This window comes from Cricetulus griseus (assembly GCF_003668045.3).
Source record: "Cricetulus griseus strain 17A/GY chromosome 1 unlocalized genomic scaffold, alternate assembly CriGri-PICRH-1.0 chr1_0, whole genome shotgun sequence".
In the NCBI taxonomy this organism is placed as follows: domain Eukaryota; kingdom Metazoa; phylum Chordata; class Mammalia; order Rodentia; family Cricetidae; genus Cricetulus; species Cricetulus griseus.
The window spans coordinates 139,793,255-139,818,100 of NW_023276806.1; the positions used below are offsets into that span (position 1 = coordinate 139,793,255).

A 24,846-nucleotide genomic window follows, 5' to 3' on the forward strand; every position below is an offset into this window, starting at 1 on the left:
CATCAAGCACATTAGGTGACTCATTTCTTTCTGGAATATCCAGACGCAGTCTTGGCACCTTGCATTTCTTCTTGGAATGTCACCTTCCCAACCCATTTTCTGACAAGCAAATTCCCATTGAACCTTGGGAGCACAAATCCAAAGTTACCTCTCCTGGGAAACCCTCTCCCACACCCCACATGGCCCAAATGTTCCCATCCATTTTTGAAATCATAAATGCTTTGGTGGATATTGTCTGGTCACTCTAGACTGCCTGCTCCTGGGAGGAGGGGAGGAAGGGTCTCTGTATCCTATCCAGTACTCGGTGACCAGAGAAATCACGGAGTGTCAGTTTTGCAAATTACCAGTTTTAAAACTGTCATTCCATGACTTGCAGTGGTGATACATGCCTTTTAATCCCAGCGCTCAGGAGGCAGAGTCAAGTGGATCTCTGTGAGTTCAAGGCCAGGCCTCTACAAAGTGAGTTCCAGGACAGCTTGTTACACAGAGAAATCCTGTCTCAAAAACAAAACAAAACAAAACCAAAAACACAAAATGAAACAAAACACAAACAAAAACAAACAAACAAAAAACCCTCTGTCATTCCAACGTAGAAGGACTGTTAAAGCAGTAAATTCCTAGCCTTCCTGAGAAAGGCACAACAGAAGAGGTGGATATTTTTGATGGGTAATTCCAGTTTTCCATTGAACATGCCTTGGCAAGTCCTAGGCTGAGCACCACCCTTGCTTTTGCCCAGCCTGCAGTCACCTGAGTTCCATTACGGCTTCAGTTCTTGCTCTGTCTTGTCCTGCACATTTTTAGGCCATTTATTCATTTTCAACCTCCAGAGTCTTGCCCTAAAATTTAATTTTTTGCTGTCATATAATTTCATTTGTGTTTCTTCTATGAACCTACAGTCCTAAGGGTGGTGTATACAAGTGTGTGCGCACACGTGTGTACGTGTGTGTGTGTGTGTGTGTGTGTGTGTGTGTGTGTGTGTGTGTGCGCGCGCGCGCATGTGCGCGCGCACATGCTTTGGAAACATTGCAGAATTTATAGATTACTTGGTTTTGCTTTATAGTTCACAGATGTTTCCTAATTATGTCATCAAAATGACCAGCAAACTTACAAATCAGAGGGCCAGTAAGATGGCTCAGTGAGTGAAGGATTTTCAAGTCTGATGACATAAGCTTGATCCTCAGGACCCACTGATGGAAGGAGAGAACCAACTCTAGCATGTTGTCCTCTGATGTTCATGAGTGTGTCTTGGCAGTTGCACACCTTTATATAAACACACACACACACACACACACACACACACACACACACACACACACACACACAACTAAATTTTTTAAAGTTGCAAATCAGAGTAGACATGTCTGGTGGTTTGAATGAGAATGGTCCTTATAGGCTCACATATTTGAATGCTTGGTCCCCAGGTGGTGGAACTATCTGGGAAGGATTAGGAGGTGTGGCCTTATTGGAGATGTGTCACTGGGGGTGGGCTCTGAGGTTTCTCCACCTCCTGCTTGTGGATCCTGAGCTCTCAGCTGCTATTCCAGCACTATGCTTGCCTGTCTGATGCCCTATTCTTCACTATGATGTTCATGGATTAACCCTTTGAAACTGAGGAAGCCCCTCATTAAATGTTTCCTTTTATAAGCTGCCTTTGTCAAAACGGTTGACAAAGTTGCCTTACTTTTCGAAGCAAGAGAAAAGTAAGGCAACACAAACTTCAAAAAATAAGATAATGTATTAATAACTTGTTTTCTAGCCAAATTTATTTGGAAAATATTTAATCCTAGTATTGTCTTCCAGGCCTGATCAAGTGAAGTCATGGAGGAAACTAGAGGAAAATTTGTTTTCTTTTTTAATATAGATATCAAATGCTTCACAGAGAACACAGTCCCTGATATTTGGTTAAATAGACTCCATGTTTTATGCAACAATTTTTAAAAATGACTCAGTGAAGAAAGATACTGAATTCTGCCTACTCTGCCTGTATGATTGAAATATACTCCTCAAGACTATGACAAAGAACCTACTCGAAAAAGGTTCTATTAAAGCAGATTCTTTGTGGCAGGCTGAAAAAGAATGCTATTATAAACCTTGGTAAACCCTAAAATAGGACAATGGAAAATAAAAATAAGTATGAAATCAAACATTCTATGTCAAAGGTGACGATTATGTCTTTTCTTAATAAATTCACTGGAAACCTTTGTGTTGTGTTTCTCATAATAGCTCATTCAATCCAACAGCTTTGTTCATGAATGTGAAAGTCAAATCTATTTTTCTAAGCCACAGGCATTAGAGCCTGGAGTGTGGTGTATGCTTATAATCTCAGCACTAGAAAGGTACAAGCCTGAGGATTACAAGTTCAAGGTCATCCTCACTACATAGAAAGTTTGAGCTGCAGAAAACCAAAAAATAAAAATGAAGATGGACATTAAACATACACATTTACTCTATTTTTCATTTCTCCCCCAGACTTTTGTTTTGCACCTCATAAGTTTCAAGTTAACATACAAAGTGATGGGTTTCATGATGGCATTTTCATGCATGTGTGTCCCTGTGTTCTCATTTATCCCCATCTCCCTCACAACCCTTTTCCTGGTCCCCCACCCCAAGTCATCCCACGTTTTCATTTCACATTATATGCTCTCTGTTACATTCACTTTTCCCCCTCTTCAGCCCTTAAGACTTCTACTTCCCCTCTCACTCAACACACACACACACACACACACACACACACACACACACACACACACAAAGAAAAAAAATGTATGATATTCACCTTTCTCAGTGACTTATTTCACTTAACATAATGACCATCAGTTCTAGCCATTTTCCTTCATAAAGATGAATACTGTTCTATTATTTATACGTTCTACAACCACCCATCTTTTGAGGGACATTCAAGCTTGCTTTCTGGCATGTATACCATGAAAAGTGCAACAATAAATATCTCTAAGGTGTGTTAAGTCAGGTGTAGCCTCAGGACTTGTATAGCTGTATTATAAAGTGGTTCTATTTGGAGTGGGCATAGTTTTTCATTTATCACTAATGTATGTGGATGTGCATGCCACAGAGGCTGGGGAAGGTCAGAGGAGAAGTTTGTAAAGTCAAGACTTTCTTTCCACCTTTCTGTGGGTTCTGGGGGTCAGAGTCCGGTCACTAGACTTGCCCAGTGAGTATCTTTACCCACTGAGCTGTCACACTGCTTGTACTATTTTGAGAAACCACCACACACACCCTTAGTGGCTGCAGCACTTCACATTCCTACCAGCACTGGCTAAGTGCTGTCGGAACCCTATTTACTTCTCCCATATCCTTGCCAGCATTGGTTTGTTTTCTTGGCAACAGCCATTCTGACTGGGGTGAGATGGAGTCTCAAATAATTTTAACTTGCATTTCTCTGATGGCTAAGGATGCTGAACAATTTTTTCAAATATTTATTGGCCATTTATATTTCTTCTTTTGAGATCTGCCCATTAAATTCACTAGCCCAGTTTTTTGACTTGGGAATTTGGTCTTTAATGTTCAACATTTGCAGTTCTTTATGTTTTAGACATTAATCCCTTGGTGGAAGCATAGTTGGAAGCATAGTTTTCCCCATTCTTTAGGCTGTCACTTCACTTTGATGATTGCTTCCTTTGTTGTGAATATACATTTCATGTTGTGTAATCTCTCTGTCACTTGCTGGAATTGTTTTCCATGTTCTTGGTGGTGGTGGTGGTGGGGTCTCTGTATAAAGTCCTGCCCTCTACCTATATTTGAAATGTTTTACCTGTGTTTTTTTCTTCTAGCACTTTCAAGGTTTCAGATCTTGGATTCATGACTTTGATCCCTTCTTTTTGGTGCAGGGTGAGAGATGACAATCTTGTGTCATTCTTCTACAAGTGCACAGCCAGTAGTCTGCTGTCTTGCTGAAGGTATTTAGCAGGTGGAAGAGTTTTCTGGTGGAGGCTTTAGGTTCTTTTAAGTATAGGATCATATCATCTGCAGATGGGGACACTTTGATTTCTTCCTTTCTTGTCTGTCTGCTTTTTCTTCATTATCTCATTGCTCTACTTCAAGCACTGCATTGAGTAAGAGTGAGGAAGACACACACTTTCTGTCATGGGACATAAAGCAATCAAGCTGGACCTGAGCTGGAAGCATTTTCCTTGCTGGCTACTTTCAGAGTGCTGGAAAGTGCAATGCAAGCTAATGGGTGAGAAGTCATCAGTGGACTTTCCTGGCAACAGGCACTGCATGATATAATACAGACCTGCTAGACACAATGTACCTATTGGTGAGGTGGTGGATGACTGTTTATGAGAGTAACCAATTGCTTTTTTTTAAAACCACGATCCATAGGTGGGAATCATACGGTAAACCTGGTCAAAATCCTGTATCTAGGAAGGTCATATACCCTAGGAAGGAGTCTGCTACTGATGTTTTGCTAAGTGTACATGTTGTCAAACTGCCCCTTGAATGCTCATATTTACAACGGTAGATTTAGTTCTATTTCCAATCTGGGTCAGAGAAGCTTCTCTGCCATGGGCAGAAATCAGTACAGAGACACTCAACTGGTCAGAGTGCTGAGAATAAGTGACTATCAAGTGCTCAGTCTTAAAGGACACATCTATCTCAGTTGACCAGATGGCTCAGTTCCTCAGCGGCTCAGAGAACATTGCGGAAGAGGAGACAGAAATGATATAAAAGTTAGAAGATGGGGTGGAGTGCTATGAAATGCTATCACCTGTACATGATGAGGCCATTGTACTCAGGAACTCATGGTGGCTATGGTTATCTGTGTAAGACAGGCATAAGATCAAGCCAGTCATTATTTTCTAGTGTATGGGGGAGGGGCTTGTGGTGCTCCATCCTAAACTGAAGAGCTATTGGTAATTGATGGCTTCTGGGAGAAGAAAATCATTTATCTTTGGGAGTGTGGCTACCGGTAGGTTGTCCATGGTCCTGTGGGTGGCCCCATAGCCATGTGTAATCAGGCAGCACTAACTGGACTCAGTTGTTATTTAAAGAAAGAGGAGAAGGAAGAGGGTAGGGGGAGGAGGTTATTGCCCCAAAGAGGACTAGGGTTCGGTTCCCAACACACACATAAGGCATCTTACAACCACCTGTAGTTCCAGTTCCGGCAGATCCAGTGCCCTCTTCTGGTTTCCATTGGCACCTGCCCACATACAGACACACACTCATACACACAACTAAAAATAAAAATCAAATTAAAAAAAGAAAAGAACCTGAAGCTGGGAAGGGGAAGTGGTAGGGGCGGTGGGAAGATTGGAAAGGGGGGATTGTGTTCCAAGATATACTGTATATAAGTATGAAATCTTCAGGGAGTAATTTTTTAATTCTAAAAATATTAAAACATGACATCTTTTAAAAAACAAATTAACAAAAATTACTTAAAAGTATGGAGGAATGAGTGTGGAGTAAAAAGAGAATACTTTATAATGAAAAAAAATATGCAAAAATATAAATGCTTGAAGGGTAATATAAAAGGATATTATTTTAATATGATGAAGTAAAAATACTAGTGAAACTATAATAAAAAGAAAAGTGGGGGTGTAGCAAGTAAAAAGGCAATGAAAAAAGCGAGATGGAGTATTGGAGCAGAATTTTCTGGATCTTCACACTCTGGAGACTGCCAGCTACATCTCAGAGATGTGGTCAGGTGTTCCCGTGGACTCATGTTGTTCCTGTGCTGAGCCTGTGTTGTTGGTGCTGAGCCTGTGTTGTCTCCGTCTGCCATGTCTGACTCCACTGTAATAGTTTTCCTCATCTGCCTGCCAAGGGGCCTCTACAGACAGTGCTTAGCTTTGAGTCAGGTTCTCAGACATTCCCCAGACTGTTCTCCCTAGAGCGGCTAATGTTCTAGTTGGTGAGTGTCTCCCAGTTGTGTTGGGAGTATGAGAAGCTCATACAGCTCATGAGAGCTGTAAAGGCCCAACACCCATCGCTTTGAAGATTCCATAAGTTTTCATTACATGGTGGGAGGGTTGAAGCTGCAAGTGCTGAGTAGATGAGGACTGCAGCTTCAGAGTTTCCAGGCTCTTTAGCACCAAACAGTAGATAGCTGGCTCCAGAAGTTGATCTACCCCTGAGCTGCCACACTCCAGAGTCCAGAGCTGGGCTACTTTTCCCTAAGCACTTTACTCTAAGAGCCAAGCCAGCCTGGTCCCCATTCTCTGCTGCTGCCTCCCAGGGCTGTCTTTCATTGTGGAGCTATAGTAGTCAGTTCAGGCTCCCTTCTTGTGGTTGTTACCACTCTTAAAGCCTCAAGATAGCTCTTCAAGCATACAGGTTCTCTTTCAACATACTGGTAGGCCACTCCCTGCCATGCCCCTTTCCCTCTGACTCCTCTGCTGGAGGAAACCCAAGGCCTGTGAGGGCTGTAGGCTTGTCCTGAAGATAGAGCTCCCTGTGTCTTCTGCACCCCCACCCCATCACCACATACTGGGGAGCCTTGGGATGGGTTATGTTCAGTTCATCTTGGCCTCTTTTCCAGGTGTCACCACGTTCCTCACACTTTCTGGATACAATATCACTGCCTTTGAGAACTTCTGATGGCTCCCTCTCTTCCCCACTTGGGAGCAGTTTTTCACCTTTTTTTTAAAGAAAAGAGTCTCATCCCATTTCAAGCACCAGGAACAAGGACCCAAATGTGGGTTCCTTGGGTGGTAATGGTATTAGAAGTTGGGAAATGCTACCTTTGCAAAACAAAAAAACCAAATAGGTGAAGATCACAAGGAGAAGTTTCTCTAAGGGAATAATACTTATTGTCTGCTGTGACCAAAGGCATTGTGTCTAACAGTTCACCTATGGGAAATTATAGCCATGTCACCAGAAACTAATTATGATCCAAATGAGGCAAAGGAAGCAGACCACCTCATCACCAGTTCTCAGGAGGAGTATACTAGTTCAGAAATGCAGCATTGGTTTTCCAAGACACGGTGCACAAATCGGGGCATCTCCTTAGTCCCAAACCAGGAAGCTCCAAAGAGAGAACCTGGAGGCTAAACAAGTAGAAAAGGAGGAAGTGTGGGTGGGGTTAATACTCTGTATGCCAGGTATGGTGACATAATGCTGTCATCCCAGCATTTGGGAGGCAGAGAGAAAAATGCAGGCGCATAAGGTCAAGGGTATCTTCAATCCCATAGTAATTTGGAGACTAGTCATAGCTCCTTAGGAATACAGTCCAGAGGGCGACCTGGTCTGAAAAACAAAACAACAACAAAAATAAAATCACTTTGTACACCAGATGCCTCATTTGTCATTGTGATCTTGAACAAGCTATTTTAGATTTGTCTAACATTCCTGTCTTTTTAATATTTAAAACATTATTTATGTTGGGATGGGGTGGGAGTAGGCATGGGTGTGCATGTGTGATGGCCTGCTTGTGGTCAGAGGACGGCATTTGGAGTTGGTTCTTCTGTTCCACCTTAATGTGGGTTTTGTGGATTGAACTCGGGTCATTAAGCTTCACAGCAAGCCCTTTTTTTCTGCTGAGCCATTTCACTGTCCTTCCATTTCCTCTTCTGTATACTACAGATGAAATGATAACTCTTGCTCATTTGGGCTAATAAGATCCTGACATTTGCCAGTGACATTGTCCCTGATGATGATAATGCTAAGCTGTGGGTTTGTGTACTTATGGTCTCTCCCCAAACAGATGTTCAAGTCTGAGCTCTGAAGTTTTGGGAAAACCATCCAGTCTTGAGTAACTGAGAGAGAAGGGAGTTTGTATGACAGCTTGACTCCTCATTGAGAACACTGTTAAGACTTGGTTTTTAATGGAGTTTAAAATTCTATCCATTTACAATGATCTTTACATAGAACTGTAAAGGTCTCTGGGAAGCATCTGAGATAGGATTCTCAAAACATTTAGAGATAAATAACCTGGACAGTCAATTTTTAAGAAAATGGAAAATAATGACTGTTAAGAACCCAAGTTTAGCCTTTTAAAGTTTTAATTCCTTTCATAATGATATTGACTTCACCAAGTTGCTAGAACATTAAAGACTCGTAATATAACCTATAGAGAGAACAGTCCATGGGGAGAGAATCTCATGATTATTTTTCCTGATATGAAAAGAAAGTAGTTTTCTTTCAGAATCTACCCATGTGCTGAAAGTCCCCCACAGCCAGGCACTTCTCTCATGCCATGTGAAATCACAGCTTGCCTAATGGGAAACTTGATGAATGTTTTCCTCTGATGTCTCCAGAAACATGGATGTGATTCCCCTGATCAAATCCCAGACTTGCCATCTGGTAGAGAGATATGTCTTTTAAACCTGTTTTGCTCCAAAAACTGAATGGTAAAGAATTCAAGCTGAGTTAAGTTAGGAACGTCTTTGGTACATTTTTGACTACATTTGGTTATCCCCTGAAAAGTTCAGCGTGGCTCTGGGTCAATGATTCCCATTGCAGAAAGGGTCCTGCTGAGTTCTTAGATGTCCGCACCTTACAGGTTCTGCCTCCAAGATTGGAACTTTCTCCTTCCTTGAAAGAGCACACTAAATTGGTCTCACTTTGACCACAGGTAGAAAGAAGATGTATTAATGGAAGGGGAGGAAATATCTAACACGTTGTATGAAATTATCACCGGGGAGGTCATGGTCTTCCAGCAAATATTTGCTCATGTAAAGAAAGTCCCAGAGCTGGCCCCACCCACCATTGCAAGCAGCAATGGTGGCTCAACCAAGGTTCCCCATTTCCCCGTGTGGCAGGATCACTTCTGGGGGAAAATGCTGTGACAGTGTTTGTAGTCTGCTTCTGGCTGGGTTGTTTCTTGATGTGCCTCCAAGAAAAGAGTCAGAAGCAGAGCTAAAAATTGTTTTGGAGGTTGTACAGACTAGAAAAAAGTACGAGCCCAGAAAAAGGTAATTTACCCAAGACCAAACGCCAAATAAATCCTAAGACTGAAGCCCCATGTACTGTTCCTGTGGCTTTGCAGCTCAACAGAAGCTTTAGAAAAACTCAGAATCCAGACTGTTCCACGAAACGGTACCATCCCCTTAGAGACAGCAGGGAATCTGTGTGTACATGGGGTTAGTACCCAGCAATCCAGTCATTAAAATCCTATTTATGTAACACGACTTTGTTATGTATGATGGGGAATAATGAAATGTATTTGCATTCATATAACTTAAAAATGTCTAACTTAGGAAAGCAGCTTCATTATCTTTAGTAAAACATGTATTTGTATGTTATAGACTCGTTTTGAAATCATTGTTAAGGCCAGGGTGAACATACAGAAAAGACAAAACAAAAGCAAAAACCAGTTCTCACTCTCAACTTACCAGCCAGAGACAGAGCCTGACCCCAGCAGAATAAGTGTGCTTCTGTGTGATTTTAGCTGTTGAGGTCAAGGGTTTGATTCCTGGGTCAACATAGGGAGGAATGTTTGGTTTGGAACAAGAACAGGAAGATTCCTACAGATGGGAAACACTAGAGCTTTCTCTCAAAAGAAGGTGACTAAGGACAGAGAGCACTAAAGGAGGTAACAGTCTGTGCTGGATAGATAATGTGACAGTATGTGGCAGATTTGAGGACCAAGTGCTTCTATTTGGCCATCTCCCAGGATTCCCTGAGGATGGGCAGGCAGGGTTAGATGAAAGAGCTGTACACATCATGATCATAGTTTTGAATGTTAGCAAAAGTGATGGGAAGAAAGACTTTCTCTTGTGAAATTGCATGCTGCAAACAAAGCAGTCAAGCCAGGTTTGGTGGTGCCTACCTGTCATCCTAGTTCTCAGCAGACTGGCCTGAGTTCAATGCCAGCCTAATTTGTGGAATGAGTTTCATGCCAACCAGAGCTGCATAATGAGATCCTGTCTCAGAAAGACAGTGGGTGGGAGAGTCTAGGAAGATGGTTCGCTCAGTAAAGTATCTTCCCTGCAAGCATGAGGCCATGAGTTTGTATCTCCAGAGCCCATGTAAAAATCTGCACCTGATGGTACAGTTTTGTAATTGCAAGTGATGGCAAGGTAGGAGGTGGAGAGAGCTGGATCCTCACTGGCCAGCTGCCCTAGGCTATTTTGCAAAGTTTCAAGCCAGAAAGAAATGCTCTCAAAAAGTGGGCGGTGCCCCATGAAAGACACTGGGGTTGTCCTCTGACTTTTACACATATGTGTATGCATGCAGCTGCAAACACAAACACATACATGAACAAAAACAATAAACAAGTAAGAGAGTGAATGGATAGGTCAGTGCAAATCAAATCAGGCTGTAAAGCTTGAGTTCTTTTTTGCAGTTCCTTAACATCAGACACCTTAGTGAACACCTCATAGAGGAGACTGATGATCACTGGAGTCTAGTTGCAGAGCTGAGAGGAGTCTTAATGTCCTTATCTGTAAATAGAGATCATGAGACAGCTGTAAGAAGCACACAGGTTCAGGCTTATTAACAGTGGGTAGAACCCGGAATATTCATCATCATAGAGACTGATGTGGAAGAAGGTGGCTCCAGATGCTCGAGGTTCACTTTAACATCTGCAGCTAAGAGGAGTTTCTAGTGTTGGCTGAATCTGTATCGCTTCATCCAGTCTTCTCATGTGAACAGCTTTATCAGCAACTGGCTAGGAAAGCTGTCAGTTAGCAAAGTACATTGATTGTATTCTTGAGAGGAATCTCTGCAGATTCCGTTGTCCAGGAGAATGTGGAAAGTGAAAACTTGAGTAGGCAAAGTGGCACCTCAAAAGTGGCCATGAGCTATTGGTTAGTCCAAAGTAGAAGAAAAAATACAAAGATTCACAGATAGGAATTAGGAATACTAATTATTACCCCTCCCCTTTGCCTCCTTCTGTTGACTGACAGATCCCTACAAAGCCAGAGAAAGTATATTTCACTTTTAATTTGCTTTACCATCGTAACTCATGGTTCATACATTTTCCTCATTTTTTAGTGACTGAAGGTATTTTTGCCCTTGGATTTTTTTTTTGCCATTGTGCCAAATAAAAAATTTAAAATGCAGTTAAGCAGTGTCAATTTGGCTGTATTTAAAGATTATGTCAAAATTAGATTTATCTCTAAAATTTCCATTTCTGTAGAAAAAAAAAATGACCATGGGTCCCCATGGACTGTCCTATCCAAGGTGCTTCAGCCACTTTGCAATGGTTTTGTGATCATTTGCTCATGAGTGTGATATCTTCATCACTGCTCAGCACCTTTTCCTGTCCTGAGATCAAAATGGTGGGTCAAGAGTGATGGGGGAAACCACGATGCTTAGTAGTGCCGCTGGCACATTCATGGCCACTGGGATGTGTATTCCATGCTAACCCAGACAGTGGCTGCCACTTCATCTATACTTTCTCATCAGTCCCAAGCCATAGACTACAATAAAGCAAAGTATTTGAGAACCGGAAGGGCCCTGTTGAATACCCTATAGACTAATAGGCTTGCTCTCTGTGTTTTATTCTGTTAGTGCTCCTATATCCCACCCTGTAAGAGAGAAAACCAGAAGAACTCGGAAAGTGTCATGAACTGGCAACAGTATTGGAAAGATGAGATCGGTTCCCAGCCATTCACTTGCTATTTTAATCAACATCAAAGGTAAGTCAATGTTTGTGTGTGCCTGTTAATGTTGCTCGTGTGATTTGCCCGCATGGGTCAATGGGAGTTTGTGCCCATCTGAAGAAAGTGCAACTTGGAGGTAATCTCAAGCTCTTTACAGCCCATGATCTCCATTCTCTCTACCATTAAGAGGCCACGTCCTGATCTTCTGGATGGGAGGCATGTAAAGAACATACAGGGCAAAATGAGAGGAGAGGGGAGAGGAAGGCAGGGAAGGAATAGGGAAGGAAGTGTGTGTGTGGGGGGGACCTGTACTGTAGATACTCCCTGTGGATACACTCCAGGTGGTGGTGATGTTGCTAAGGAAATTGCACACTGTCAGTGTGCTGTAAGACTTACCAACCGATTGTGCATATTGTGCAGTGTTTGGACAAAATCAGTTCTTAACCCTTCTTTGTCCTTTCCATTCTGATAAAGTATCAAAATGTATTCCCACTTTCCAAATTCTGCCTGCCTTGGAAGCTCTCGCTGTACCATACTTACCATGTCAAGATGGCCCTTTGGATCAGAAAACACTTGCCTGCCCACCTAGAGTGGTTATACCAAGTTAATTGTCAACATAATCTCTCTCTTAGTGAATGGCACTGACATTCATTTGTTCACCTAGCCCAGAACCATACAAATGGCCCTTCATTAGTTTCCTCCTTTGCTCTCCCTGTCATTGTATTTGTCATCCTGTGGATGTCCCTGTGTGGTGACACTTACATCAAATTTGGATTCTATTTTCTTAGCTCTATTGCTGTGGTTGTCTGATATGTCCTGTAGCCTCTACGTTGTGCCACACAAGCCATTCTCCATGCTGCTGCCCAGGCCAGCTCTCGAGCACAAGAGTCTAATCAGGTCACAGGTAGTTATCAGAAGAAAGTCTTGCATGGTCTCTATGTCAGGTCCCTGTGGCTGCATAGCATCACACCTTAAACCTCATGGCTCACTGCAGCAGTGGGTTGGCAGGGCTCATGTGCTGGTAGGAGCAGGCTAGGATAGGTGTGTGGTCCACAATGGATATTGGTTATTTGTCCCGACCTGCAGGACATCAACCTGGGGCAAGAGAGTCAGGGATAGGGAATGGGGACAAGAGACGCAGAAAGAACGACCACAAGACAGGATTCTGATCAAGTGGCAAACTTTACTTTTCTCAGGCTAGCTTATATAGTCAGGATATGGGGAGGGGCAAAATGGGTTGTTTGTACACCAGGTGTTGGTATAGGCAGGGTATTAGGAAGGCACAAAGAGGATGTTTGGCAGGGTAAAGAGTTCATGAGTAAGAGGTCCAGGAAGGGTTGCTTAGGTCACTGAGCCTATGGGTGGAGGACTGGGTCAGGTTGTTTCTTTTCTTGAGCTGAGATTCTAAGGAGCTGCTATGTAAAGGTTAACTATGTGGCCTGCCAAGCATGGCCTAGGATCTCATGCCAAGCCCTGAGATTTGGCCCCCAACATATTCCCCCTTCCTTGTATAAGAAGAAGTGGCCAAATTTTTTAGCAGAGGGGGATAGAGGCCTGGTCCCCAATTGGAGAATCTATGTGGATTTTATAAAGGACATTTTTCTCTGACCTTAGGGATGGCTTCTTGAAGCCATCTGAAAGGCAGGACTGTCGGGATACCTTTTGTGGGGGTGGGGAAGCTTTAGGACATCAACCCCATTGCTCGCAGGCATATTCCTCAGAAGACGAGGTCTCCTTGTAGTACCATCCAGGTCTGCACCTCTGAAGCTGGCCGTGGGGAAGTGGTTAGTATTGGACCAGGACAGGCTTAGTGGCAGAGTCCTCTTGTTACTTGACAAAGACCACGAGTCGATTAAAGACTCAAGGACCAAAGGAGATTAGCAAGAGGAGCCCAATCAAAAGTCCAAGGAAGGAAGGGAGGAGGGTGTTTAACCATGGGGAAGTAGTAGGAATGGGTAGAAGGAAGCAAAAAGGAGTAACAGGAGGTTATTTTCCCATACGAGGAAGCCAGCCAAGCCAATTGTTGAGTCGGTGTCATCGAGGTCATTTTCAGGGAGGCGTGTAGAATGGGTTGATCAGGACATTGGACAGCACTGTCAGACACAGGACTGTCAGCATGTGTTTAGACATACAGCCATCTTCTCCTGACAATGAAGTTACAACACAACATAACGATATTGAAAACACTGTACTTGCTGTCGAACCAGAAACCGAAACTGCAGCAGCAGAAATAATTACTGAAGTGGAAATTCCAGCACTTAATAAATGTCCCAGAAAGTACCCCAAAACAAAGAAGCACTTGGTCAATGAATGGTTAAGTGAGAAGAATGAGAAGATAGGACAGCTTTCAGACAGCTTTCAGAAAGGCTTCTGAGCATAGCTACAGATCCAGAGGTGTTAGCTACGCAGCTCAATTCTTTGTCAGGTCTCACTTACAGCGCCCATGTATACTCTATTCCAAGACATTATATTAGATTTACATCACCATTCCTTTTGGAAAAAGAGAAGAAAAGAAACTACTGAAAACATATCTGGCTCATGCAAAAAGCAAAAGTGGAAACGCCAAGAGCGGCGATTTGGATTTTTTCAGGACCAGAAGTCTCATAATAGGAGTCCCTCCTGAGATCCACATCTCCTCCCCCTCCTGCATTGCAGAGCCAGCTTAGTATCATTGTCAACCTTAACCTCTCTAACTCCATGACCTCACTTGCAACTTCCCAGCATTCCCCAGGAATTGACAAGGAGAACGTTGAACTCTCCCCCACCATTGGCCACTGTAATAGTGGACAAACTCACCATGGATCCACAAGCCAGGTGCAGAAACAAAGAAGCACTGGCAATTTCAAACATAATAGCATTAAAAAGATTGTGTGAAGCTTTCTTTCTTTTACTTTTTTAAACCAACCTGACATGGGCTTCTCACTAGTGACCCTTCCCTAACCTGGCCCCGGCCCACACTGTACTGCTGCACTTCATGTCTTATGAACCAATCTGGTCTTCGATGTTTTCAGACGATCAACTCTTGGAGGCAGTTGCCAACTCTAGCCCATTTCTTTTCATTAATGGTTCCTTCCTGGGGAACCATAGACAAAGATCCCCAATAAAGAGGAAGAACTTTTTTGTTTCTTTCTTTTTAACCTGAGTTTCTCGAGCCTTGAGGGATTCTTTGATCCCAGAAAGATATAAATCTTCCTTGTTAATTTTATCAGTTGTTTTTCTTAACCCAAGTTCCCTGTGTCTTGAGGGATTCTCTGATCCCAGAAAGAAATGTCTTCCTTGCTAAATGCTTGTCCCATTACTCACCTTTTCCACGTAGGTGGTGCTCATGAACCGAAAGTCCCATGCGCTGGGCAGGCTGCTGGGTCTTCCTCCAACCAAGGCTCACAATCGACCTTGTCGTGAATGCCTCACTGCATGGACGGGCCCGTTCCTCTAATGAGCACTGAAATTCCCAGATCCCCAACTCTATCCAGCCCCACGTTGGGCGCCAGATGTCCTGACCTGCAGGACATCAACCTGGGGCAAGAGAGTCAGGGATAGGGAATGGGGACAAGAGACACAGAAAGAAGGACCACAAGACAGGATTCTGATCAAGTGGCAAACTTTAACTATGTGGCCTGCCAAGCATGGCCTAGGATCTCATGCCAAGCCCTGAGATTTGGCTCCCAACAGGCTCAGTGGTTATGGCAGTTTTCTGGTCATAAAATGTCTCTGGCCAAACCCTATTTTTAAGAGTCACATTAGATTCCAAGGCCGGGTTACTAACCACAACAATTTTTAAATTTTGAACAAAAATAATTGGGCAGATTAGTGAAAACTCTCTCTAGAAGGTATTTAGGCTGAAAGATTGTCTATACAAATCTCCTTTCCCTTAAAAGAAATGTTGATCAACTGGATTTCAGTCATAGGCAAGGAGATGGAGGCAGAATGGCCAGAGGCCAAGAGGAAAGTCAAAAGAACAGCACTCTGAAAGGGAATGCTGTCCTGAAAGGCCTCTTGGACAAGAAGGAGGCCAGCCAGAACTGTTCTCAGAAGGGTTAGGCCAAGTGAAGGAAATTAGTGAGTGTGCCCAACTGTAAAGCTCTCTGTGTTGGAGAAAACTCATGCTGAAGAGGCACTCTAGAGTGAAGAGAAAATATTTGCCAATCACATATCCAGTAAAGAGGTTATTTCCAAAGTGTGGAAAGAGATCCTGCAACTTGAGAGCAGTAACAATAGTGATACAATTTAAAAATGGGTTAATGACTTGAAACATTTCTCCAGGATACATAGAAAAACTGAAGGCTTGTAAACAACTATTTATATTGTTTATCATCCAAGAAATTCAATTCAAAACCACAGTGAGTTATCACTTTACCCTTCCAGGATAGCTATTATTATTTAAAGAGTAAAACTTGAAAAACAGCTGTTGGTGATGGTGTGGGGAAACAGGAGGCCCAGCACTGTTGGGAGGAATATACAGTGGTGTAGCCGTGGTGCAAGGCAGTGTGGCGATTCCTCCAAAACATTAAAAGTGCCACACCACTAAGTAATTCCCCTTCTGAATATTAATTTCAGAAATAATACTTGAAATTAAGATACAAAAAGATCATAGTACTTTTGTGTCTGTTCCAATATAACGTTGACAATAGCCAAGATATAGAAACACTCTGAATATCCATGGACAGATGAATGGATGAAGAAAACATGGTACTGTGACAAGTACTGGACACATGGCTGCAGTCTCAGCTACTTGGGAGGCTATAGCAGGAGGACGGATGGAGTCTGAGAACCTAAGACCCACCTGTGCAACACAGTAAGATTGTCCGCCCCATGTCATCTTAAAACAACAAGAAATACGAACAAAAGACAAAAGAAAGTGTGATATATACATGGAATGGACTGCCTTTAAAAAGGATGGGATTGTGAGAGGCTCAGCTGGTAAATGTGTTTGCTACCCGGCCTGATGACTTGAGTTCAATATCTGGAAATTTCGTGGCAGAGGGAGGGAAAATTGCCCTTTGACCTTCACTAGCATGCCATGGTGAGCATACCACACACATGCATGTGCATGCACACACAATAAATAGTAACTGTTAAAACTTTGAATGAGGAAACCATGGATGAACGGCGGCAATATTGTGCTCAGTGAAGTACGTCAGTCACAGAAAAGCAAATTCTCTGTGATACTAGGCATCTGAAACAGTCAGATTCAGAGACGACTCCGTGAAATGGTGGTAGTTACTAGTTGCTGGGGAGAGAGATAAGTGGCTTACTAATCTACAGGTGTGACGTTTCCCTCAGGTACGGTGAGAGCTGTGTATGGCGACATTGTTCCTCTAGTCAAACTCCAGGGTGGTTTATGTTTAAAAGTTTGTCAAGCTCCAGGATGATTTAAACCTAAAATTTGTCAAACTCCAGCGGGACTGGTGCACGTGTGCACTCACAGAGACTGTGACAGCATGCACAAGACCCGCACAGTCCAAGCCACACAAAACGCCAGCACTGAGAAGGGGAAGTAGATGCCGAGTCGTTGTCTTCATCGTCGCCGCCGCCGCCCCCCCCCCAACCCTCAGTAAAGAAGCTATTTGCTCTTGATACCCTCTGGGAAAGGGAGAATCTGTTTTCTTCAGTGGAGTAGGACACATTCCAGGGTAGTTTCCATGTTCACGAGTGGTTGGGTATATAAGCCACACTTTAGGGTGGTTTCTATGTTCAGGAGTAGTTGGGTATATGCCACACTGCAAGGTAGTTTCCGTGTTCAGGAGTAGGTGGCCACCACAGAACAGACTTCAGACTTATCTGTTTGAGTTTTTTTTTTTTTTTTTTTTTGGGGGGGTTGCTTGTTTTGATTTTCGGCTTGCTTTTTTTTGTTTTAGAGACAGACAGAAACACACAGGGAGAACATGGGCTTGGGTGGTTAGGGAGGTGGGCAGAATTTAGAAGTTGGGGGAAGGGAAAGAATATGATCTAAATGTGTTGTGTGAAAAAGGTTTTAAAGCCAATAAAAAAGTTTGTTGAGCAGTTGTTAAAATTCTCACCACAATGAACTGAAAGTTTGGGGAAGAGCTGAACAACTGGAAGGGGCAGCAAGGATACATGAAGAACAATGAGCCCACTACAGAGTTAAACTGACCAGGAAAAGAAAAGAAATGAAATGTATAAAGTGGATACGGTAAAACTGGAACACTGCCTGAGGAACATGAGACAGGAAGGATTTAATAAGTAGGGAGCCGGGACAGGGAATAGGCCCCGGTGGTCAGCACACTTTCGTACCGAGCCATACTTAGAATCTGGTTTCTCCTGAAGCACCTGCCCTGGGCCAGGCACTGATTTCAGAATACAGTGGTGACAAACCGCCCTCCCCTGCTTGCTGCCCCACCGTCCCAGCTGATGACGATCTGGATGGTGCTTCCCTGTTTCCCACCTATTCTGTTTTGTAAAGGGTTGCCTCTCATGAAGGCTTGAGTCCTGAATCTCCCCAGCACCAGTCCAAAAGGACTGACCCTCCACAGTAGTGACAACTCTTGCATAGGAACAAGCCCTGTACCATATACTCAACGGAAAACAGTGCTGGTCTACAGAGTGAGTTCCAGGACAGGCTCCAAAGCTGTGTCGAATAAACAAAACAAAACAACAACAACAACAAAACCCAAACACTGCTCTCACTACTTGTATCAAATGTTCAGGGTTTGCAGTCTAAGCAATGTCTTAGTTCACTCCCAGGACCATAATGTCCTGCAGTTCAATTCAGTTGGGTGACTACCTATCTGAACTTAGCATCAAATCCCACAAGTTAAAGAGTGCTGTCCATCTCACTACACTCCCTTACTGCTGATACCAACCTGCTATCCCAAGACGCCACCTGCATGCTTGCCCAATGCACACAAAGTTGGGTATCCTCATGGTTCTCCATGGCTCAGGTACATGCTGGAAGGAATGGCTTACAGAAGTCAGGGAACACTCATTGTGCCAGGTTATTGAAAGAGACCAGCTCAGAAACTGCCATATGGAATGTAGATGGGACAGTTAGACCCTCTGTCCTGCATGCCAGGGTTGTGTTCAGGCACAGTGTTGTGTTCACAGTGTTGTAGGCATAACTGGTGACTAAGTCAGCTTGTGGTCCCCATTCCTTCCTGGAGGTCAGAGGGCAGTGCTGAACTTTTGAGTTCTTTGGTCACAATCTGGTTCCTCTGTAAGCAATGTCCCCAGTCTCCCAGAGCCACCTCATTAGTGTCACCGTAAACTCCAGTAGGGTAGGAAGGGGCTTCTTGTGAACAAGGGGTGCTCCTATCATCCCTACAATAGGAGGAACTCTGCCCAGAATCCAGGGCCAAGACCAAGTAAGTATTTCTGGTTACATTACACATACCTCTTGTGTTAGCCTTTATGCAGTAGTTTAAGCCCATCACACCTCTGTCAGAATAGATGCACACCTCTACCCTTCGTGTCATCATCCAGTCTGCAAACTGTCAAGTAGAGTTAGAAGTGAGGGTGTTTATCACAGCCTGGCAACAAGACACTATTCTCTAGTGACTCTGGGAAAGCATGGGTTACAGTTTGGTTCTTCCATCTGACATATGTGAGAGGAAACAGGAGTGTTGCTGAGGTGTGAGATGGCAGCTCCCTGGTGACATCTACTCTGGTGCGTTTCTTACTACTGCACATGAAGTTAAAATAGACTCGCAGTATCCTCTCCCAGATGCTCTTGATAAGGTGAACTTTAGATTTAAAGCAACCTTTAGATTTCACACAATTGCAGGAAATTAAGAGGCACAGTTACCAGGAACCTCCGTTTTCAAGAAACGGGTGTTATTTTTAAAAATCTAAGCTAGAGCTTAGTGGAGGCCTGCTATTTAGGACTTACTGAGGTGAACTGGGTTCAGGAGGAGAGTCTGCCGGACCAGACAGCCATCAGCAGGAGAAGGTCAGTCCTCATGTCCTTTGGGCAACTTCATCCCAGGACTACATCCGTTCGTGGTCTCTTATTACCTCACAACAGTTTGTTACCCTCACCCTTGGTGCCCACAATCTTTCTAATGTGTAGATTTTGTATCTATAGTTTTTGTTCAGGCAGGATGACTACATGCTTTTCTTAATGTTCCTCAGGCTTATCCTTTTTTGGTAAAGCCCACCCTGGGCCCCTTAAAAAGCTTACTTTAACAGTAGAGTGGGGATTCTATTGCTTTAACTGGTTAGCACCCACACACATGTGAATTTCCTTGGGAAGGGTTATTCATCCCTCTGGTACATCTGAATAGATGGGAGTTCACAGCTTACCTCATAGGCTTGTGCTCCCAAACCCTCATCAAAGGAATGAACCTGGCCTCAGCCCTTGTAGCATCGATTGAATTCTACTTCTACTGCTTCTTTGGTTCAGATGTCTAGATGGTTGAAATGACCCTGGTTGGTCTTCTTAGCTTTGTTCTTTCTCTCTACTGTCTTCCCTTGATGGGGTTGTGTCTTGCTTTTAAGACTCTATTTGATCTTATCATCATCGTCACCATCTTTGATTAATTTTTTTTCTGCTTCCAATCCAGATTCAAATGCTGTTACTGAACTATGTATCAGCCATGAGACCAAGAAAATGAGTAAATGAATAAATAAACAGATAGATAAAACTACAATAAAGCAGATATGTGCTCTACCTTCCTGGAGCATACAGCTTACAGTGACAATATTGGATAATTAAAACGTGGGTTGATACAGTGAAGGAAGACTTACAGGTACTGCTTTGAGATGCTATGATGTGATGGGGGCCTGAAGACTTGAGGGAATGATGTTGGTAGAAACAGATGTGGTTCAGGGTTCAGGAATTCCTGACTAGGAAGGCAAAAGCAGGAAAGAGGAAGACTGTTTTAGAGTGAGGCCCTGTAGAGTACTGAGGCAAGGAAGCTTTGTGGGGTTTGATGACTGTAAAGTCAGTGAGGTTTGAGCAGAGCAGAGAGAGAGAGAGAGAGAGAGAGAGAGAGAGAGAGAGAGAGAGAGAGAGAGAGAGAGAGAGAGAGAGCCTATTGCTCAAAAAAGTAAATATGCTATACTTATGCCACTGAATGGATATATTCTAATTCTGGGATGTATATTTTTACCCTTAGCATTTTAAAGACAGATGAACATAACAGCCTGAGTTCAAATGAGTAGAGAGCTCTGTAGAACACAATTTGAAAGCCATTAAAATAGAGAATTAAAAGCAATTGGTCAGAAAAGTACTGCTCGCTTACATGGAAGTTGGTTTTCTCACCTATAAAATTTGATAGACTGACAACTTACCTATCTCTACAACTCCTTTGCACTTGCAAGCTGTGTGATTTTATGGCTCTAATGCGGATCTTGTACATTCAGATGCTTAAGATGCTTTATGAAATCCTAATGGTGCAAGAGAGAGAAAGTTAGGAGAGAACCAAATGGTCCACGGTCAGTGGAGGAGCACGTAGTGCTCCCACCTCACAGTAAGAAGGTTTTGTAAGGCTGATGCTATATGTAGATATGTGCTTCTGAATACATTTACAACCAATATAGTGAGAAATGCTTGGTCATTTGTAATTTTTTTTTACCATGTCTTTGCATTCCAGAAACAGATTTGCTGTAATGAACACCTTTATTTTAATATATTTATAGATTGAATTTAAGTATATCGTTGGCTATGAAGATTCCCTTCCTCCCTCCCTCCTTCCCTCCCTCACTCCCTTTCTCCTTTCTTTCTTTCTTTCTTTCTTTCTTTCTTTCTTTCTTTCTTTTTTTCTTTCTTCCTTCCTTCCTTCCTTCCTTCCTTTCTTTCTTTTTTCTTTCTTCCTTTCTATCATTTCTAGGACAAATTTCTAAAGAAAAAGATTTCTCACTTGTGGACTTCTTAGGATTAATTTGCATACAAAATGGGACTTGGGGTTTTAATCTATTTAGTTAGTTATTTTTATTGGCAGCAGGATGGTGGTGGTGGTGTAGGTTCATGCCATGGCCCACATGGGAAGGTCAGAGGACATCTCTCAGGGAAGTGTTCTCCTTGCTGCTTGTTGAGGCAGGACTGCCTTGTTTCTGCTGCTGCACTGTGTACCCCAGGCTAGCTGGCCTGTGAGTTCCACCTCATCTCAACCAAGAAGCCCTGGGATTACTGATCCAGCTTTTTTACTTTTTATCTCATGTACATTGCTGTTTTGCCTACATGCATGGTCAATATGACGGTGTCAGATCCCCTGGAACTTCAGTTACAAACAGTTGTGAGCTGCCGTGTGGGTGCTGGGAATTGAACCTGGGTCCTTTGGAAGAGCAGCCAGTGCTCTCAACCACTGACCCATCTCTCCAGTGCCCCCACCCCCGTTCTTTTTTTAAATGAGCATATTAGCTTTTGCTTTATACGTTGAGTTCAGTGACAGATCATGAGTCTTAAAGAACAAAACAGCGAATCTGGAATCTTACCCAAAGCGAGTCTTTCCCATGTACATTTGTGTCTAGTTCCATATTGAGAGATTACATCAGAATCGAGGGCTCTGTTTAGTCTCCAAATCTGTACTTTTAAAAAAGTAGTGTTTGCTGTCTCCAGCAAGCTGTAGGATATGTATGGAATTCATTCCAGCATCCCTTCTCAGTCTGACATCTAAGCACCATGCATTATTTAAAATGTGAAATTGTGAGTCTATTTTCTGGTGGTTAATCAGAATGTCTTTATGCCGGAGAGTTCATCTCCTAACGGCTTTTATCATCATGGCAATAAAATCACAAATGTGATGTTATCAAATCACTTTTCATTTAAGATGTTTTATGCAGCCTTCAAAGAGAGCCCTGGGGGAATTTGGGAGGAAAAATACAAGAACCATAGGACAAGTAGGTCACAGAGTGCAGCATCATCGGCTGGTAGAATGCAGGGCAGGGCTGTGCGTCAGGAGACTTCAGTTCTATGCATAGCTCTGTTCTTGACTCAGCGAGTGACCTTGGACCACTTACTGAAGAGCTCTTACCTCAGTTTCATATTAGATACAATGGAGCCAAAAGGCGCTTGTGGCATACGGAGAGTGCATGTGGAACTCGCAGACTCACAGAGTGACATCTGTCCAGTTCTTTACTCCAGTCCTTTGTTAAATAAGTAAATAAAAAAAAATGTCTGTGTGGTGGGCATGCTCAAACTATTGGCTGTCAAGAAGCAAGCATCCTTTGTTAAATAAAAAAAAAAAATGTCTGTGTGGTGGGCATGCCCAAACTATTGGCTGTCGAGAAGCAAGCATCTTAAAGGTTTATTCTGGTTTATAGTTTGAGGAGATGCAGTCCATCACACTAGGGAAGTCATTGTCAACTGGCCTGTCAATCATGAATCAGCTGCTGGCTGGCTATTTGGATTCTTTTGGAAGTGAAGAAGCAGAGAACAGACAGAAAGTGGAGTCAGACTGTGAGACCTCAAGGCCTTCCCTTAGTGACCCTCTTCCTCCAGGAATGTTCCCAACCCCCCAAACTTTTATAGCCTTCCAAATAGCACTGCCAAAACAAACGGAAGGGTAGGTATTGTGGGGGCATGCCTTTATTGCCTTTATTCCAGCACTTGGGAGGAGGAGGCAAAGGCAGGCAGATCTCAGAGTTTCTGCTCTACATAGCATTCAAGCCAGCCATGGCTCCATAGTGATACTCTCTGTCTTCCAAAAAAGGAAAAAGGCATTGAAATGTTTATACATCCTGATAAGCCTCTCCGCCAATGCAACAATCCAAATCAAACCAAATCAAACAGAATTAGGAGAAGTCCATGTTTAATGGATACAGCACTCCTGGATGGCCTTCCAGTCGGGAAAGGGAAACAGGAAAAACCATGAGTCTGTTTTCTGGGAGACAGTTTAAATATCCTGTGGGAGTGGTTTGAGTGTCTCTGGGGGAGGGGCCATCATTTGTTGGGCTTTCTGAGATGCAGTGGGGTTTGGAGGGAGGTGGGGGAGGGGGGCTTGGGTGGAACCTCCATAACATCCCAGACTCTTTGGGTATATGGATGCCAGGGGCGGAGTGAAGCTTTCACCATAACAGGCATCACCAGATGGCACCAATTGTTCAAACACATGAGCCCATGGGGGTCGTTCATATTCAAAGCAAGACAAATCTCAAATAAGCAAATGCTGCCTCATCATTTTCTGTATTGGAGCCGCACGGATGGCCATGGATCTCTGGTCTTCTTTCTCCATAGCACACTTTTCCATCTCCAGACATTTTTAGTTATCAAGAACTTATCTTTTGTTTTTTATTTTATTAGTTCTTTGAGAGTTTCCATATCTCCACCAAGCAAATGAAGTCACCGGGGACCAGGGAGGGGGCCATGGGGAGTCGCTGGCAGCAGAGTGTCTTTGTGGCAAAGCTTCTGGCATAAGCCGATGTTGGCACAGCATTGAGACCCTGATTGCCTTCTTGAAAGCATGTGTGCTTGACCTGGCAAACTTTACATTGCCCTTTACCACAGTCCTGGCTAGTGCTGTGGTCTCATTCTGGAGGCAGACTGTGTTGTCTGAGTTTTGTGGCAGACATAACACCTTTCATGTTCTAGGCCGGGGAGCAGCAGGATGGAGCAAACACCTCCCCCTTGTGCTGCTGCTGCTCTGCCATCTCCCTTTGCTCCTCCTCCTGCTCCTCCCCCTGCTCCCCTGCTCCCCCCTGCTCCCCTGCTCCTCCTCCTGCTACTTCTCCTCCTGTTCCTGCTCCTGCTCCCTCTGCTCATCCTCCTCTTCCTGCTCCTTCTGTTTCTCCTCCTCCTTTTCTCTCCTTCCTTCCTCCCTTCCTTCTTCCCTCCCTCCCTCCCTCTTTCTTCCTTCCCTTCTCCCTCCCTCCCTCCCTCCCCCTCCTCCCTCCTCCCTCCCTCCCTCTCTCCCTCCTTTCCTCCGTTCCCATTCCCCCTCTCTTTATTTCTGTTTTCTGAAACATACCCTTGCTATGTAGACCTGGCTGGTTTTAAACTATGGCAATTCTCCTGCCTCTGCCTCCTGAGTACTGGGATTGCAGGAATGCCCCAAGCCTGGCTGTTATGCCACTCTTTCTGCAACCTGAGCTGGACTGTTCATCATGAATCAGAAACCATCACCACTGTTGAGTCTGGACACTAAAGCAGAGTCCAGAACAGGGCACCTTTAGGGCATTAGCTTTGGGTAGCTGTGACAGTTGTCAACCCACACACAGCTGGTAAGAAGGCCTCTTCCACTCACGTCTGCAATATATATGTTGCCCCCGCCCCTTCACTCTTTCTGTGCTAGAGATGAAAGCAGGGACTTGGCATGTTAGTTGCATGCTCCCTCCACTCTTGAGCCACATCCCAGCCCTATATGCTTCTCTGAAAGAAACTTTCCCGCAGTTCCTAAATTGTGAGATTGGAAACCACAGAACAGTCTTAGGTGTTGTTCCTCAGGTG

The 24,846-nt window shown here is 43.6% G+C and overlaps 1 protein-coding gene across 1 annotated transcript in view; it reads left to right on the forward strand.

Annotated features, from left to right (window-relative positions):
• Kcnmb4 (potassium calcium-activated channel subfamily M regulatory beta subunit 4) overlaps window positions 1-24,846 on the forward strand; it is a 56,826-nt gene that overhangs the window by 15,179 nt on the left and 16,801 nt on the right. Inside the window, exon 2 of the mRNA XM_027392372.2 lies at window positions 11,413-11,540. Coding sequence (XP_027248173.1) covers window positions 11,413-11,540 — 128 coding nt within the window. The remainder of the gene's footprint in view (window positions 1-11,412; window positions 11,541-24,846) is intronic.